An 18,682-nucleotide genomic window follows, 5' to 3' on the forward strand; every position below is an offset into this window, starting at 1 on the left:
GGGGGGATCAGGGATGGGGGAGCTCAGGGCTGGGGGAGCTCAGGGCCTTGGGCTCACAGCCAGGGGGGTGGGCTGCATTGGTCCTGCCTCAATGCCAGGCTGCTCCATGGCTCCCCTCCTGAGCTGGGCAGGAGAGAGAAAATGTAACAAAAAGCTCTTGGATCAAGGGCAGGGAGAGCTCTCTCACCAACTACCATCGCAGACTTGATTCAGGGAATTTAGTTCTGTTTATTAAATCAGGGTGGGGTTAGGAGAAACAAAAGCACATTTTCTTTCCAGGCTTAGAGAAAAAGGGAAGAGATGTTATCTCCTCCCCTCCAGAGGCACAGGGGGATGGGGACTGTGGGCTGCACTCAGTTCATCACATGCTGGCTCTGCCAGGGCAGGACTCCTCACATGCTTCCCTGCACCAGTGTAGGCTCCCTTCCATGGGAGACAGTTCCCCTCAAAGTGCTCCAGTCTGGCTCCTTACAAAATCACAGAATATTGAGTTGGAAGGGATCCCCAAGGATTGTCAAGTCCAGACCTTATGTGATTGGCCCCTGTGGGGATCAGTCCTTCAGGAAGAGGGTGCTGCAGCATGGATCCCCCATGGGATCACAAATCCTGCTCTCCCCATGGGGACAAAGGTCCAGCCTCCAGCAATTTCTCACACCCTGTAGCCCCCCACTGCTAAAACCTTGTCACACAAACCCAATACAGGTGTAATTGAAAACAGCTGGGTTAAAAGCAGAAGACAGTACTCTCTGCATAAAATTTAAAATTTGACTGCCAAATAAAAGGCCACCTGTAAAATGCCTGTATCTGCTGTGGTGACACACAGTCTTGTTGTATAGTGAAGCTTTCCAAGCTGTAATACAGATGCAGTGTTTGCTACTTGAATAGAAACATTCTGCCACTGTCCAGGAAGTTCCATGAAACAAAAATGCTCAATGAAACAGAAATGTTTAGTGGGTTTTTTCAGTGTTAGATCTTAGAATATGTGCTTCAAAGGAAAAAAAACCTCATTTTAGTCATTATTAACATTGCATTTTTATTCCTGAGGAATGAATTCTCAGTTGAAAATATAAATAGAAAATTCTACAGTCTCTCAGAGGCAACTGTTCTCTAAATCAGTTTTTTTTAACTCGTTCACCATGGTATGGTTAAGAACACCTGTGAAGCATTGGGTAAATTTCAGAGGATTTATTTGTGTTTGTAGAGGAGGAAAATGAGAGAATAATAGTATAATATCTAATATATATACACATGTGTAATATTATGATAAATAATAATAAAAGCACAGTGTTTGACTTACTTTCTCTTTTCAAGAACCGTTTTCTCTGTTTTGCTTTGCAGTTTAAAGATGAAACCAGATGTGGTTTTGAGACACCTGTCCATTGCAGTGGCAGCTAATGACCAGAGTTACATGCCACAGCAGGTCACAGTGGCAGTGGGGAGGAATGCCAGCAGTCTCCAGGAGGTCCGAGATGTTCACATTCCAAGCAATATCACTGGCTACGTAACTCTGTTGGAAAACGCTAACATTAGTCAGATGTGTGAGTCAATAAAGATACCATTGGGATTCTGCTTTGGTGCTTTTTGCAAGGTGAAAGGTTGGGTAGATCATGGAGAGATGTGTTGAAGTGGCATTCATCAGGGGTGACACTTTGGGCCTTGTGCTTGGGTCAGAGGAATTGATTAATTCTGGTTTAATTTCTAGCCTGTAAGAGAGTTTTCCAAGCCTTGTGGTCTCTATAGTGTGGGCTAAGGGTTGAAGAGAGAAAAATTACTGAAGATGCAATTTTAGCCTTTCATTGCAAAGACATGGGGCAGTTTCAAAATATCCTTGCTTGCAGAATGAAAGCATATGTTGGTTTATAGTATCTAGCAAAAAATCTGCTTTTTTTTCAGTACTGAAATTCTGAAGTTCGTCCAATGTAAGGCAGGTTTTATGCTTTTAAATAGTGTTATTTTTGATTCTGGTAGCTCTGTGGGTGCTATATTGGAATCAATCAAGAAAAACTGCTCTTTCCTAAGATGGTTTCTGCAGCTTCAGAAATTTTGTCCCTTCAGTTCCAAAAGATGTTTTTCCCTGAGAGGAGCTTTCACTGCCACAGAAGTGGGCAGCAAGGATGTTGTTCCTCAAAAATAATCAGGACAATGCCATCTGTGCAAAATGGTCAAGAACTTGTGTGAAAATTTTTATGTAACTTTAAACTTTGCTGCTTTTCCTTGTTATCTCCACAACCACTTGCCTCCAAGACACTTCCTATGTATTTAGGTAGGAAGGTACAGGTGAAATAATCTATTTTCCACTTTGAGGATATTTTATTACATTTTTTTCCTAGTTTCTAGCCATAGAATCTGTAATGGATGCAGAGGCTGTTGATGGAAAGGGTGAATTTTGCAGATCAGAGGGTGTGTGCTTGTCCATATCAAGCAATGCTGTTCCGTTACTCTTCCAACAGCTCCCGCGCTAATTCAATATTTAAAATATCTATTCTTCTAACTCTAATCTAGCAAAAGAAATGGGAAAAAAATTCTGATTTGTTTTTTTGACAGATGTACAGATAAACATCAAGCGTTGCCTTAGTGATGGCTGTGACACGCGGATCCACGGGCTGCGGGCCGTGGGCTACCAGCGCGTGAGGAAGGTGGGAGTGTCCGTGTGCGACGCCTCGGCCATCTGGTACTGGTCCCTGCTGACCTCTCTGGTGACAGCTTCCATGGAAACCAACCCAGCATTTGTTCACACCATTCTACAGAATACCCAGTGAGTACCAAACTTACATGGGGTGTGATTTGAGCTACTTCATAGTTTTAAAATTAAATATACTTGCGGCTTTAGGAAGCGATCTGTTGTAGGTGGCTGGTTTCTACTCCCTTCATTCAGGTGTTTAAACAGCTTTTTCTGTCTCATTGTTCAGGTGTTAAAACAGCTTTTTCTGTCTCATTGTTCAGATTTTTGATGTTTTTCTTCTGTACATTTCCATGTATTAGAACAAGTGTTGGCTGTTTCAATTCAACAATTCTCTTGGCTGTTTCATCTAATCTAGTTGTTAAACCACGAATGGATTTTGGCTGCTTCATTAAAAGAAAGAAAATACTTCTGGCTTTAGGAAGCAGTCTGTTGTATGTGACTGGTTTCTACTCCATTCAGGTGTTTAAACAGCTTTTTCTGTCTCATTGTTCAGATTTTGGATGTTTTTCTTCTATCCATTTGCATATACTAGTACAAGTGTAATTCTCCTGGCTGTTTCATCTAATCTAGTTGTTAAACCATGACTTAATGGATTTTAGCTACTTCTTCATTTTTTTAGAAAAATACTTGTGGCTTTAGGAAGTAAACTATTGTATGTGACTGGTTTCTACTCCATTCAGGTGTTTAAACAGCTTTTTCTGTCTCATTGTTCAGGTGTTTAAACAGTTTTTTCTCTCTCATTGTTCAGATCTTTGATGTTTTTCTTCTATCCATTTGCACGTACTAGTACAAGTGTAATTCTCCTGGGTGTTTCATCTAATCTAGTTGTTAAACCATCACTTAATAGATTTTAGCTACTTCATTTTTTTAGAAAAATACTTGTGGCTTTAGGAAGTGATCTGTTGTATGTGACTGGTTTCTACTCCCTTCATTCAGGTGTATAAACAGCTTTTTCTGTCTCATTGTTCAGATTTTTGATGTTTTTCTTCTGTACATTTCCATGTAGTAGAACAAGTGTAATTCTCTTGGCTGTTTCATCTAATCTAGTTGTTAAACCACGAATGGATTTTGGCTGCTTCATTAAAAGAAAGAAAATACTTCTGGCTTTAGGAAGCAGTCTGTTGTATGTGACTGGTTTCTACTCCATTCAGGTGTTTAAACAGCTTTTTCTGTCTCATTGTTCAGATCTTTTGATGTTTTTCTTCTATCCATTTGCACATACTAGAACAAGTGTAATTCTCCTGGCTGTTTCATCTAATCTAGTTGTTAAACCATGACTTAATGGACACTGAAAAATACATTTTTCACTGATCCATTTACTTGTAATGACTTCGAGCAGCCTAAAATTGATTAATTTTTCTTGTCTGGTATTAATAATCAATAAAATGTACATCTTCCCCGTAGGACTGAAGCTTAATTTAGTTTAATTTTCTGCAGATTTCTACTTGTCATGCATTTTATGGGGATATAGTTGAGTATTTGCACCATCTCCATGCAAATGTTTGCTTGTGGTGGTTGGCCATTTTCTGTGTAACGTTTCCTTGTTAGATTGCCAAACACTTCTGCTGGATGACTTGAAGGATTGGAATCCCAATAAAAGCTCTCCACACCCTCATGAGCTTTTACAGAGCTCAGTTAGCACAGTGGCACCACACTGAAGAGCAGGGCTCTCATTAGGTTAATGAACCCTGTAGGCTAAAGTCCACTAAGCCTATCTTTTAATTTATGTTATCTGTGAAATCTCTTCAGAGTTTAGATAGCTTCATACATGCTCATAGTCCCATAGTTGTAGGCTCTGCTGAAACTGAGGGCCTTCAATTTTGGTGAAGTTTAGAGATTTTTTTAGAAATAGAACATGAACACTGAGCTAATAAAGCATTGAAAAATTATTATTACTATCCTGACTAAAATCATGCTTTGAGGAATTAGATTCACTGTTTAGAATTATAAAGCAAAAACCCCAAACTTTAGAATTGGATGGAATAACTGTAATACTGAAAACTTTAGTATTGGATAGAATAACATTGGTGAAACTGCTTGAGAATTCCTAATTTCAGAGATTATCACAATGTCTTTGGGAATTCAGAATAATCCTGATTTGAGCTAACAAGTGTCTCTCTTAGTTTCTCTTATTCTTCTGAGGGAATTTCAAATCAATTTTCCCTTTGTTCACAGGCTCTTGCTCAATTCTGGACCAATTTAAAATGAAGCAATGCTTGGATACTAAGCTGTTTCTAATGCTGTCACAGATTTAATTTAAAACTCCTTGTTTGTCTCATTAAATCTGAGATTGAGACTAGATTCAAGATTACCCAGCAGTCGCTGAACTTTCTCTGCCTAGAATGCAATACTGTTGTTCCCTTTTGAAGAGAATCTCTGTGTAAATAGATTTAATGCACTCAGAAGCAATTTGCAGAGACCTGCCCACACAAAGCATGAAGATTCAAGCCTCTCATTCACATTAGGAAGCTCTTTTCTCCTATTCTGCCTGGTTTCCTGACATTATGTTTTATTTTTCTCTAGGAAAGCATTGCAGCACATGCCACCTCTATCCCTAACCCCAGGCTCCACAGATTTTTCAAGCTTCTTATCACCAAATGTTTTGGAAGAAGTAGATAGCTTCCTTATCAGAATAACAAGGTGAGCTTGCGTGGTTGATTCAGTGGGAAGTGATTTGGAAGAGTGCAAATCAAATTTTTACATCTTTACTCACATGCTCTTTTTTAAGTATCATGAAAAATACAAATGCATCAACAAACATGCACCAGGGAGGTTGTGTGGCAGTTTGCCTTTATTGAAAAAACAGAATGTCCCAGTTTTTCTTTTCACACTGTTGTTTTTCCTCCCAGTTGTTGTACTACCCCAGAGGTGGAGCTGACACTCCTGGCCTTTGCCTTAGCCCGGGGCAGCGTTGCCAAAGTGCTGAGTTCCCTCTGTGCCATCGCTGATCACCTGGACACTCCATACAAGGCTTCCTCCCTCATCTCCTCCATGGCAGCAGTCAGACAGAACCTGCTCTATAAATATGGTAATGCAACAATCCTGCATCCTTCACAGCCTTAAATAATACCCTATAAATATACAGCTTTGAGTTGTTCCACTTGGTGGGTTTTAAAATGATCCAAACCTTCTTAATTAAAAACTGGCACTGAAATCACAACCTAGCAGCTGAACTGCCCAAAAAGTTGGTGATTGATCAGCTTTTTGTAATTAAAGAGTTAAACCAAGAGAGAAAAGATGAACTTTGTAGATCATGGCCCCTGTATCAGCATGGGGATGGTGGTGTTTGTGCTGCTTAAAAGGCAAATGACAGGAAGCATTTTTCTTCTTCCAGTAAAACATTTGTTTGTGTGAGGGAGCCTCTGTGAGTGCTCTCTCCTGCAGGCATGTACAAATTTAAGATGCATTTTAAATGTAATGCCATTAGCATCTGTCTATGGTTTTTCCTTTTTTTTCCACTTTTATAAAATGAGTTAAAATTCGTGAGTATTTCATGAATGTAGAGCTGTTCATGGTCTGGCATCAGGTGGTGATTTTGCTGGACTTTTTTGATACATCTGTATTTTCTCAGGTATCAACTACTGAGATTCTCATTAGTCTCTCATGAAGAATTCATGAAGACCCTTTATTTGCCTTTTAGTCTGTTTTTTCAGTACTTCTTGTCTTGTGCCAAAGAACACGTGGATTATTTTATAATTATTGATGTTTACTTTCAAAAATGTTGAAAATTGGTTTGTTTTCCCCAGAGTAACTAATGCCTTTTGTAAGAAAAGTGGTTTTCCATAGACTGTGAATTCCAAAGTGTGGCAACAGTTGAAAGAACATTGTCATGAACTGCATTGTCCTTCTGTCTGTACCTAAAACTCCAACTACTTTAGATTAATGTATCTCTCATATTCCAGTTTCCCCCCCCTTTTTTGGGTCTGACAGTGGTAAAAATGTCATAGTATTGTAATTTTTCCCATATCTTTTTCTGAACAAAGAACTATGGAAAATCTATTTTACCATTTTAAATGGATTTTATATAAACCTGTTGATTTTTTTGTCTTAGGAAAGCCTTTAAGACTCACTCTGCAAGCATGTGATGTAAAGGGAAAAGAAGATAAATCAGGGCCTGAAAACCTCCTTGTAGAGCCATGGACTGGGGATGGTAAGAGCCTGGACTTAAAATCCTTAATATTAGAATCAGAAAATCATTTAAGTTAGATGATTCCACAAAACATAATGATTGTTAACAATGCTGTGGTGCTGTTCTATATTTACTTGTATATATTTGATTCTTTATAGTTTTATGCTATGGAAGATTTGTAATTAAAAAAAAGTAAACTAACAAACAAAACTCCAAACTAAAACAGTATTTAAATTCGATTTTGCAGCACTATAGATTTCTCATAAAGTAGTTTATTGTCAAAACAAGCCAACCAAACAAAAAGATTGGATTTTGGAGAGAATTATTAATGTTCTATGGTAGCAGTGAGCTGCCACAGGGAATATTCTCCTAGACAAACTTTGTGGGTTGAAGTCATGAATCACTGTTAGTTTCTCAAATATTGATGGGAGACAGTTTGTAGAAATCATTGAAATTCTCACTGCATGTACCTATTAATTCTCTCTTCAAGCCTCTCTTTGTTAATGCAATGCTTTTATGTACTGGATACAACCTAAACAAAGAGATTTGTGTTTCTTGGCCTCCTTTTTAAGTGAAATGCCACCTAATCTTTTTTTTTTTTAAATAGTTTATTGTCTTATGCAGTGCTACTGGTAAATGAAAGCCATTGTGACAGAAAATCAGGCACTTTCTAAATGCTTATTTTACAGCTCTGTTAGTTCATGTGCATTATTTGGGTTTATTATTTAGTCATTTTGTGGCTTGTCTGCTGTTGTTTTGTGGGTCACGGTTTGGGGAACTATTCACGGAGTTCAGTAAATAGAGCCACAAGCCAAAGTAATATTTTGGAATTACTAATAAACTTTAATAAAAAATATTCTTGAAACTGCTGCAGATATTGCAGTGCCCAGAGAGATACTGGAGAGTGCTGTGTAAAATACAATATTTTAAGTAGTCCCTTTTATTTGTAAACATTTTTAATGAGCATTTCACTGGAAAAGCTTTGTGGTTTTGTTTCCCCCCCTTCATCCCACATTCCCAGTATTTTCTTTCTAACCCTTGCACTCATCCAGACTCCTTCTGTTCCCACTGCTGCTTTAGGTTTTCTTACTGAAACTGGGAAAACCAGAGCAAGTATCATTCTTTCTACTGGAACTGAATCTTCATTTCAAGTGACACAAATTAGAATAAAGGTATGTAGTTGCTGGGAGCGTTTGAAGTAGAAGATTTACTTTTTTCCCCTAGTGGTGGAATTGAATTTGGATATTTTTTATATGAACTGAAATTTAAATTCATTATGAAATACTGTTATTTTAGAGTTTTTCTTCAGTGTAAGTCAGGGAACTTCAAGAAAAGAAGGTCTTATTCCAGGGAGCCACAAGCATGTAGTAAAGACATTTATTTTATATTGATTTTATATAGATCTCAAGCCAGAGACTCTTTGGTTTGTGGTTTCTCACTGAAGTGTGTGGATTTATATGCAAGGTCTTATCTTATGTTTAAAATAACTTTTTGACTCTGTGAATAGCAGGTGTCAAGATACAAAGCATGTGAGTTCAGATTAAATGAGAGTATTTCAATTCTGTTTAGAGACACCAGTGTAATTTGCATTTGGTGTGACTGTGACATGGTTTCAAAGGAAAGTCTTGTGATTAAATCTCATGGCCAAGACAAAACTTCAGTGAGGTTTCTGCAGCTGATTTGCCTTATATTCTTAAGGCAAAACTATAGTATTATTTAATTCCTGGAGCAACAATGCACATTTCTATGTCAAAAACGTTTAAACATGAATGGACTTCTGGCAAATAAATTTTAACTGGAGCTGGAGAGGCAGCTGAGTTGTTTTGCAGTGCAGTGATATTAATAGGGAAACATGATTTTAGTTTTGTTTGATTTTTTTTTTAATGTAAAAGGAAAACAAAATGAGAATTAGAATGTGGAACTATAATATATCTAATTAATATGTAGAATTTTAGTTAATATAAGGGTGCTGGCGGGGTGATAAATCCAGTAAATAATAACCATGGGCATGATCTCAATTCAGTGGGTTACAGAAGCTTTCATAACATTTCTCTAAAGGTGTTTCATGTTCCTGTGCAGTTCCAGAGAGCAGGACTGTCAGGACCTGGTTGCTTTCCACAGTTGTTTATTTTCCTGACTGCCCTGTGTGCCTTTGCCCTCCAGGTCCGGCGCGGGGCCATCGGGGCTCAGTGTGGGCTGGTGTTCGCCTACAATGGCGCCTCACAAAAGTTCCATGCTGAGGAGCACTTCAGGAGGTTTGAGAGCTACGACAAATGGAAGCTGAGGGAATTCAAACAGTTTTTAAAAACCAGGTATAAACGGGTTTTTGCAATGCATACGTGGAAAATGAATGTTATATTTGATAATTTTGCAATGCTGCTTGAACTACTGAGAGTAGCTGCAGGTGACTTAAAAATGGGGCATCATTTAATTGTTTGATTTTAATGAGCCTGCATTTGATGTGTTGAATGAAATATGCATAAAGCTGTTGTTGTCAGCCATTGATTTAAAGACATGTTATAAAAGGGATATAGCAAAATAAACCTTCTACTTGGGGTGCAGATTAATGGTAACAGAAAATTTTTAATTAAGTTGTATTAAATCAGTTTTCAGAACTGTTGCTTGGGAGTAAGGGGAGGTTAAAGGGCTGTGAAGAAAAAGATTTTCTTGATTTTTTTTTTTTTTTACCTTGCATGTGATAGAGTTTTGGGTTTGTGAAACTTTCTGTTGTCTTTCATGTTGATAGCCACAAGATGCTCTATATGTTTTGGTAGAGTATCAACAGCTTTGCAATGTTTCTAAACTTTCTCTTTACAAAGTGTGTTACATTCTTTTATGCACAGAAGCAGTTGTTCATGTGATGATTTGGGAGATGATGATCCTATTGGCTGGTTTGAAGTAGAAGAAGAATGGGATGAAGTTGATGTCAAAATGCAGCGATGCAGAGTTGCCCAAGTAAGAACCCACAAAAACCCCTTGGCCCAGTCACAATGAACAGGGGCTCCTTTCTGTGTCAGCTGAAATAAAACTAAACCTATTTTGTGAGGGAGAACTCTGCTGTACAGAGAAAAAAATGAATATGCTTCTAGTTAAGTGAATAATTGAACTTTTGTCCTCTGAAATAGTTTCTTTTTCTCTGTATGCATATAGATCTGTAGTTAAGGAGTGCTTCATGATCAAATTTAATGCAAACCTATGTGATAATGTGCAGATTACTGGTTTTAATATGATTGATGCTTTATTTTAGTATCTAGACTATTTAACTACTGTGTAGTCATAGCATTTATTCTTTCAGAACCAGGTTCTTCAATCCTTGTTTCAGTGGGCAAACAATTATAAAGCATTTCCATCAGTTAGGCTGCTGTCCCTGGAGAATGGAGACTTTCATTTTGAGAAGATGGTTTTGATTTTAAGTGCTTGGTGCAATTATAGGGAATGTTGCATTTCAGATCATGGTTCTGGAATCAGCTGTTGTAGTTCCTCAGTCCATCTGCACTGTGGGAATTAAGAGAATTGGTGACATTGTTGTGTCAGCTGGGATCTTTTCTGGCTGCTGCAGAGTAACCAGTGCATGTGGATGGCAGGACTTGCTGTTCCTTCAGTTTTATGCTCTGTACCTCACTGAGAACAGACTGAGCAAAGTAGGTTCTAAATATTACATATTGATCCTCTGCTTGCTTTTAAAAGCAGCAAATAATTCTTTAACCTGCAAGAATACTGCAGCTGTGGCAGTGAGGAGCAGTGTGCAGAGTGAATGAGCTGATAATTAATTAACAAACTTTGCAGGTACCTGTAGAGGACATAGAACCATCCCTGTGACTTTTTGGAAGCAGGGAGAGATCAAACTTAGCCTGAATCTCAGCCTCAGTATTTTAAACCTCTGGAGGTGATAGACAAGGTTTAGGATTCAACACACCCCCTGTGGCAGGGAGAAATGACGAGGAGGACTCCATGGATATCAGAAGGCTAATTAATTACTTTATTATACTATATTATTCTGTATTATATTACATCTAAACTGAATCTGCACAAGCACCCAACTCAACTCCACTGCACAGAATCTCATGACTGTCAGCCCACAGTCCCCACACACACCTGGATTCAACTGGTCAGTGAATCAAATCACTCTCACCAGAATCTAATTATCAGTTCCCTTCAGGTAAACAATCTTCCACAATGCATTCCACTTGTGAACAACACAGGAGCACTAAATGAGATAAGAATTGTTTTGATCATTATCTGAGGTTCAGAGAATGTGAATCCCAGAAATCTTCTTGGGAAGTTGTGCCTTGCTTTTCTCTGTGAAGAGAAATGGCTACAACAAGGGACTAAGGCTTCCCTCTTCAATCCTCACCTCTGTGCACTCATGCCTTTTAAAATCCCAATTTTTACCAGCTTTTAAACTCAAATATTGTGCTATTTTTGTATCCATTCAGTACTTGATGATCAAGTTCCTGTGCACAAGACAAGACTCAGCAGAGAGGCTCGGGGTGCAAGGGCTCAGTGTTCTGGGCTACCTGCGGCCCCTGCGGGACGAGCCCTGCAGGACCATGAGCTGCCTGCAGTGCAGGAGAACTGAGGAGGACACAGTTTGTGGCACAACTCTGCTCCTCAAGACACTTCACTTCATCCAGCAGCTGGCACAGGACCTGGTATTTTTATTTCTTAAGGTTTTATAAGCTTCTTTTTGTCAGGCTGAAAGGAATAAGGGTGTGCAAACAGCGGTTGTGAATGGGCGAAGAAAAGTTGGGGTACTCTTAACAAAGGTTAAAAGCATGTTGTGGAAAAAAAATATTAATGAAAAATAGAATTCTGTGTATTAAATTGGAAGTAATAAGCCTTTGCTGAAGATTTATTACTTCCAATTAAATTAGATGGAGAGATAGAGGTTATAAAGTGTTCTGGTGATGGAGAAAAGGGATGGCATCCTAGAGATCCAGAAAGAGGGGAGGATTCTGGAAGAAGAAGGTTTCAGCATAAACTGCCACATTTAGGCACCAGAATATCCATGAAAAAACTGGAATTCATGTTAGCTGCAAATTTATAGGAAAGATGGCTGTGCTTTTCTTTAAGCCCAGTGCTTAAAGATTTATGTTTTTTAAGTGTGTTCTGTATAGATTTAACTTTCCAGTCCTGTGTTTTCTTTGCCTTTTTAAGGTTCAGCAGAAGGAGAGTGGATTAAAATACAAGTCATTTTTAGATTTCACAGGCCTTGATTTGCAGCTGTTCTGGAATTTTTACAATAAACTGCACCAAAAGTAAGTTTCTTCTTTAGAGTCTGCTGAAGCACTAATCAGTGGTGTGTGTATAAATAAAATATGCTTTGTTTAGTACTGCAGTTTGTTCTTCCTAAACTACATCATTTACATAAATAACATTTCCCTACTGCTGCCATATGGACTTCTAACTATGAAGTTATGTAGAAGCTTCAGCTGTAGATTAGTTGAGCTGATAGCTCCACTTCCTTTGGTCATATCTCTCCACTCAGTGGTTTTTATCTATCTGAAATGGTGACTTTGATAGCAATACTTATTTGGTGAAAAGAGCTGCTTTTCTAGTGTTTTCTTCTATTTGTTGTGTATCTTCTTACAGCCCAAGGGAAGAATGTATCTTTGCTCAAACACTGCTGTTGCAGCTTCTCCAGAGCTGCTTCTCTGTACTTACTGGAGATAATAAAACTCCTAAACCTCAAGAAACTCCTCAGAGCAAAGCAGCTGGTCACACAGAAGCTGCAGAAGAGCTTTATAGACATTTGTGTGAAGGTAATTTTTATTCAACATATATTGACTCTTTTGTCTATTAAATTTTGGGAATAGATTCTCATTCCTAGAGGCCAAGTCAGCTCCTGTTCCTTTGTTTCTCCTTCAGGTCAGTGTGTGCTCATTAATCTATCACTAGAAACTGTCCTTGGCCCAAAGAAATGGTTTTGTAGATTTTCTGACAACACAGTCTGGAAACAGCTGCAATAGAAAGCTCCTTATGAATGTGTCACCTGCTTGTAGCACCAGGGAGTGTGACAATAGCATTACTGGGGTTTATTTATTTCTGAATTGCAAATCAGTATAAATGAACTCATGAGTAGACTGTGAGGGTTACAGGGACACAGGGAAGATTCTGGAGCCAGTGAAGAGAATGGGAATTACACATTAGATTTCATTGGAAGTAGGGTGGCTCTCTATTCAAGTGTAATTTGAAGAGTCTCCTGCAGAAGCAAGCTAGAGGGAAAACACTTTATATAGAATCTGTCACATCATGAAAATTGTATTAGCTTTGATGGGTGTCAAGCTATAATCTTCCCAGAATTCATTTACTTGGTGGATAGATATATTCTTTCTTAATATAAATCTTTCTTGCTGTAAGTTAAAAAGTTTCCCCTCCTTTTCTTTGTGTATAATGGGATTATGAGGGCTTGAAGTTGTGTGGACTAACATTTAATTCAGTTATGCCTCTAACATATTAGATGGGGTATTAATTAGAGCTTGTAATTTTGTTTCCTTTTTGTATGAGCAGTGGTGGATATGGGGGACAGTAACTTCATGCCAATGAGAGTGCTGAAAGAGGAAGTGAAGAACACCTTACTCAGTGGAGCAGCAGTTTTTTTCCCAGACAGACAGACCAGGCGACACCAGCTCTTCACCATGATGGTAAACATTGAATGAGAAATTGTTTCTTTAGTGCCTGCTTTCTTTATGCAGAAAGAGGACAAATCTGACTTGTTATGCTCAAATAATACATACTTTGTCCCATTCAAGTAAAAGCCTGATTTTTTTTCTTGGCCTGTTTTTACCCTGCCCCTTTTCTCTCTGCAGCTTATCCAAAGAAAGAGGAGCTAACCCTGCCTTTCTTACCAAAAATTAATAATAGAACACAAAAATTAGAATTCTTTGTCACAGAGGAGGGAAACAGAATGTATCATAAAAATAAATATTTTTCCTTTTCTAGAAAAACATCACAGAGCAAGAACATAAGCAATCTGTACATCTTGCCTTCAGATCCTTGTGTACCCACTTCAGGTAAGGGATCCTGAAATTGAAAATACTTGTCTGATACCCCACATTTGTTAATAAGTTTGTATTTAATCCTTTTTAGAAACATGACTTCCCTGAACAATTATTCTCTGAAGTAATCAACTAATGTTGTTTAGAAAGGACATGCTACTAATCAATATTTTTATTAGCTGAATAGCTCTGTAAAACATTGGCCAAGGCTGGTGCTGAAATCACAGTATATTTTTCTTAGGCTGTCTTCCAATTTTTTAAGTAATTGTTTGTCAGTGCTGATGGTTGGTATTGATTTAATTAGTCTGGAGTCATCAGAACACAAACTTTTGATTTTCATTGTAATTACACAGTAGGATCTCTACAAATCTGACACAAAAACTACTAAATTTCTGGTTTGGAACTGTTTGGAACTCCTTGTTGTTAGTTGGTAAGAATATCTTTGTTTTGTAGTGATCAAGATCCAGGTGGACTCTTGTTATTACCAGAGAAAGGAGTTTCTGCAAATTTTGACATAAGTGAAGTGTTGTCAGTCATGGACACCCTTCTGCTTGTGGCAGCAAGAGAGGTAAGTGGCTTTGCTCTTTGCTCCTGCTTCTTGCCATGAGTTTTGTAGGCACTCAAACACAAGCTGCTTCCTTGGATACTGAGGAACAGCTTCCCTGTCCTGGGTACCCCTGATCATGGCTGTGCAGTCTGTAGGATTAGCTTTTCCAATCATTTTGAGTGTTTCCCTTTAAGCATTAACATTTCATATGAGTAGAGTAGGAAATGAATAATGTTTTTCCAGCATGAACTATGTAAGATGTGGTGTTTTTCCATAGCATTGAAAAGACTCTATGGAGAGACACTGGGATACAGAAGGAATCATTCCATTTTGAGAGGCTGGGATTGGGCATGTCACTAAGGGAGGTGGAAATGGAGGAGGGTTATTTACATATGCAGAAAAACTGTGCTGAGAACATCAAGTGACTCATATGTAGCTGTTCCTATTTAAAGTTGTGATATATCAAAACAAAGCCCATCACTTGCTACAGGGTGTTACATGCTGCTTGTCATTTCCATTTCATCTTTTTTGGGGTGAGTGGGATGATTGTGTCCATCCCAGTTTACTTGGTGCATACTGTGTGTCATGCTGCAGCAGAGGAGCTCCATTACATTCATTATTCCTTATTTTTCAGTGTGAAATGATGATGCTGGATGTTGCACAGCAAGAGAGTGGCACAGTCTTGTCTTCCTTATTCTGGTCTGTTCAGGGCAGCCTCCTTTCCTGGTGCTATCTGCAGCTTAAAGGCACTGATAATTCAGCCAAGGATCTTGCAGTAGAAATACTTAAAAATTGTAAGTGCTGGGATTGAATACAGAATGAAATATGGGGCAATACAGGACTTTAAAAAGTGATTTTGCAAATTGCAGTGTAATTAGGGATCACCAAAGGTTGCCTGAGGCATACTCAGAACTGTCATAGCATTTTTAATCTCTCTAGGAAGTAATTAGTAGGCATATTGAGCAACATGGAGTTTTAGCTGTACTGATAATCTTACACTGGGAGAATCTTCAGAAAGCATTTCAGTAAGTTTTGGAGGCCAAATACTGAAAAAAACCCCAACCAACAAATAGTTACAGGATTTCATTTGGACATTTTAGTATCTTACCATTCCATATTCTGGTAAACTCTTGGGTGCTGATATGTGCTTTCTAGGATGTTTGTATTAGCAAGTTGGTTGAGAAGCTGGGTACATCTAAGGGGTTTTGTTGGTTTTATTTTTGTGGGGAGGATTGTTAGATTTTTGTAATGCAGCAGCTCAGTGTTGAGTTAATTAGGCCAAATACTTAACAACGGTGTAATTTTATGTAAAATTACATCATATTTATGGTTTTTTGTATATAGATAAATTTGCTGTGTTCCTGTATTACATTTAAAAATCTAGTTAGGCTGTAGTTAAAAATTCCTACCCTCACTTGTTAGTTCAGCTGCATTTCTTAGCAGTGTATGGAGACCACTGGATAGATAGAGCTTGTTGAAACAATCTTGGAGTGTTTGATGAAATTACTCATCACCCATTTTTTCAGTGATATTGTTGATAAGCATGACTTGTTTCCACAATAGAAATATCACAGAAAACTTCTCTGAAGTGTTGGGTGTTGCAGCCCTGGGGCAGCAGATCCTTTCCTGCTGTGTTTGCCCTTGTGCACATCACCATACACCTAATGTTTGATAAAGTGAATTGTGGGAGCAAATCCTTAAGGTAGCTATTAAGAATTCTTTTTTTTTTTTTCTCTTTAGATGTGGGCCAGTTCCTGTCAAATATCAGAACAATTTTGCAGTCACTTTTATCTCAATATAGTGGCAAAACAATAGTTGAAAAAATAAGTAGCTCTGTCTTTGCAATGGCAACTCGTCAGCTGGTGAGTGAGCTGTGGGATGTTATCCTGTTCCTGGGAGGCATGGCTGTGGGTCTGGCATTTCCTGACACCTGTGTTTGCTCCTAGGTCATCTTCTTGTTGGATTTTTGCACTTTAGACATTCCCTACTGTACTCTGCTACAGGGATTCAGCACTTTGATAGAACCACTGAAAAGCCTTTGTAGTGAACCTCATAAGGTAACTAAGGACACGGGCACTATTAAACATCCTGAAACAAAAGCAAAATTGCAAGAAAGACAGAAAACTGAGGTGATTCTGTTGGTGAGCATTGGAAAAGAACTAAAAAGCTTTTAAAAGTGTAGGATATGTAATGTAATGTTGAGTGAAGAATGAGAAACATATCTACTGATATGGTAGAGTGGTCAGAAAGTGCAACTGGAATGAGCAGCCTGGAGGGTAGATAGGAAGGAGGGGATTCTGTGGGTGAAGAGGAAAACAAATTAAAAATATATATGCTTAACATTTTTAGCTTCACTGCTTGTGGTAATGCAAATAAATCTGTATGTCTGTAGCACAGATGTTTAAATCTGCATTAGTCATGCAGTGTCTCTTTGTCATGACTGGAGACTTGGAGTCACTTGTGGGTGAGACAGTCTCCTCCTGAGTCTCCTCCAGTGGACTGGGTGGGTTTTGCTTGAGAATGCTTCCTTATTATGATTACCAAGAGACTGGATGTCTTCAGAGCTAATTTCCATGTAAATCAATGCTGTAGCCTCTTAAATGCCATTTGTATGCACATCTGGCAACTTAAAAGTATAGACACAAGAATCTAGTGTGGTAATTTATTTTTTTCTTACATTTGTATCTAAAAATGCATTTCTGTTTTACAGACAGATATGGAAAGCTGGCAGCAGGAGCAGCCTGTGGTATTGAGAACCTGGACAATGGAATCACCTCATAACTATGAAAATAATTGCCATGAGGTCTCAGTCTTCCTGTGTCATGGGGCAACTTACTTTGAGGTGGAATTTGATGAAAAATGTGAAACTGAAAGGAGGTAATTTAATCTTGTGCTGTGTTAAATTCCAGTGTCTGTCTGCAGAGGGGGCAATTCATGTTTCAATGTGCACTCCACACGTGCCATTTCAATTTCTTTATTTTCCAGAACAGTGCACAATGTGTATTTTTGAATGACCTTGTGCTGAAATCTACCTTTCCTGGCAAATTCACAGACATGCTGTTCATATGAATTTTGGTTCCTTTGGCCTTGATCTGTTTGGTAATAATGCTGTGACCACCACAATTTGTGCTTGTGGTACTTATTTTGCCCTCATTCTCTTGGTAACACATCAGGCTACTTCTCAATTAAAGCATTTGCCAGATGTTAGATTTGGCATCCATTATCAATTCCAAAGCACTGCAGGATGGCAGATCTGTGTTTGCTGGGACTTCTGCATTGAAACATGAAATAAATTCCTTTGCAGTCACATGAAGGTGTAGTTCAGAAAGAAGTGACAGGGTGCACTTAGATACAGCACTTCTGAAAATCCAGAAGCAAAACCATACTCCTCCAAAAATTAAAAAGTAAATTTGGAAGTAATGAATTGCAATTTTCACAGGTATGATTACCTGGAGTTTACTGATGCCAGAGGGGCAAAAACTCGTTACGATACAAAGGTTGGCACTGAGAAATGGCCTAAGGTGAGCACCTTTAAAATTATGAACCAAATTATTTACCCAGTCTTAGGAAGTCCTTATGATTCCTGTGGAAACCTATTATGTAAGAGGATGTGTGCTTTTGTGCATGGGTGTGTTTATTAGGTGGGGGGCAGGAGATGGGGGAAGAAAGTCTGAAATGCTGCAAATAGAAGGAGTGAATAAGTAAAGAATTCCTCTTTGCTCCTGTTATAAAAAGAACAATGTGAAAAGGAATAATCATGTTTAACTGTCAATAATACATGGGTAAAACTTGCTCTGCCCCTGCAAGTTTTTATATCATAGGACAAGTGTGGTCCTTCCTGAGGCTGTGCTCTGTCCTCAAATGGGATAATACTCTTCTAGTTTTTTTATTTTTAATATAAAATTGCTCATTAAGCTCTTGAATAGAAATTTTACCTGTTTGCACTATGGGTTTCTCATTGAGATGGTGGGGGAAATTAGATCTATTATGACCAGAACATAATACTGAAACCCCAGAGTTGCTGAAGGGAATTCATTACCCTGAAACGTTCTCCTGTCATGTACATTTGGCAAAATGACTGTTTTGTTGCTCTGTAGAAAGTGACCTTTAAGGCTGGCCCACGGCTGCAGTTTCTCTTTCACTCTGACAGCAGCAATAATGAGTGGGGCTACAAGTTTTCCGTCACTGCTTACGGCCTCCCAGACGTTGCCGTGTCTTGGGGCTTGGATTTACAGCTGCTTGTCTCCAGGCTGATGGGGCGCTTGGCTTCCCGGAGCATGGCCCTCAAATCCCTGCGAGGTGAGTGCCTCCCCCTGCTCCATCCC

At 38.6% G+C, this 18,682-nt stretch overlaps 1 protein-coding gene across 2 annotated transcripts in view; it reads left to right on the plus strand.

The window, feature by feature from the left end:
* Window positions 1–18,682, plus strand: part of ZZEF1 (zinc finger ZZ-type and EF-hand domain containing 1) — a 60,297-nt gene that overhangs the window by 7,193 nt on the left and 34,422 nt on the right. For both annotated transcript variants that reach the window (XM_064729055.1, XM_064729056.1), the window contains exons 5-24: window positions 1,339–1,538; window positions 2,545–2,755; window positions 5,207–5,323; window positions 5,533–5,711; window positions 6,735–6,833; window positions 7,893–7,984; window positions 8,976–9,124; window positions 9,656–9,767; window positions 11,249–11,464; window positions 11,970–12,070; window positions 12,405–12,574; window positions 13,323–13,456; window positions 13,755–13,825; window positions 14,264–14,378; window positions 14,992–15,151; window positions 16,098–16,219; window positions 16,304–16,414; window positions 17,068–17,234; window positions 17,797–17,878; window positions 18,455–18,656. In XM_064729055.1, coding sequence (XP_064585125.1) covers window positions 1,339–1,538; window positions 2,545–2,755; window positions 5,207–5,323; window positions 5,533–5,711; window positions 6,735–6,833; window positions 7,893–7,984; window positions 8,976–9,124; window positions 9,656–9,767; window positions 11,249–11,464; window positions 11,970–12,070; window positions 12,405–12,574; window positions 13,323–13,456; window positions 13,755–13,825; window positions 14,264–14,378; window positions 14,992–15,151; window positions 16,098–16,219; window positions 16,304–16,414; window positions 17,068–17,234; window positions 17,797–17,878; window positions 18,455–18,656 — 2,810 coding nt within the window. The remainder of the gene's footprint in view (window positions 1–1,338; window positions 1,539–2,544; window positions 2,756–5,206; window positions 5,324–5,532; window positions 5,712–6,734; window positions 6,834–7,892; window positions 7,985–8,975; window positions 9,125–9,655; window positions 9,768–11,248; window positions 11,465–11,969; window positions 12,071–12,404; window positions 12,575–13,322; window positions 13,457–13,754; window positions 13,826–14,263; window positions 14,379–14,991; window positions 15,152–16,097; window positions 16,220–16,303; window positions 16,415–17,067; window positions 17,235–17,796; window positions 17,879–18,454; window positions 18,657–18,682) is intronic.

This window comes from Zonotrichia leucophrys, chromosome 19 (assembly GCF_028769735.1).
Source record: "Zonotrichia leucophrys gambelii isolate GWCS_2022_RI chromosome 19, RI_Zleu_2.0, whole genome shotgun sequence".
Classification (NCBI taxonomy): domain Eukaryota; kingdom Metazoa; phylum Chordata; class Aves; order Passeriformes; family Passerellidae; genus Zonotrichia; species Zonotrichia leucophrys.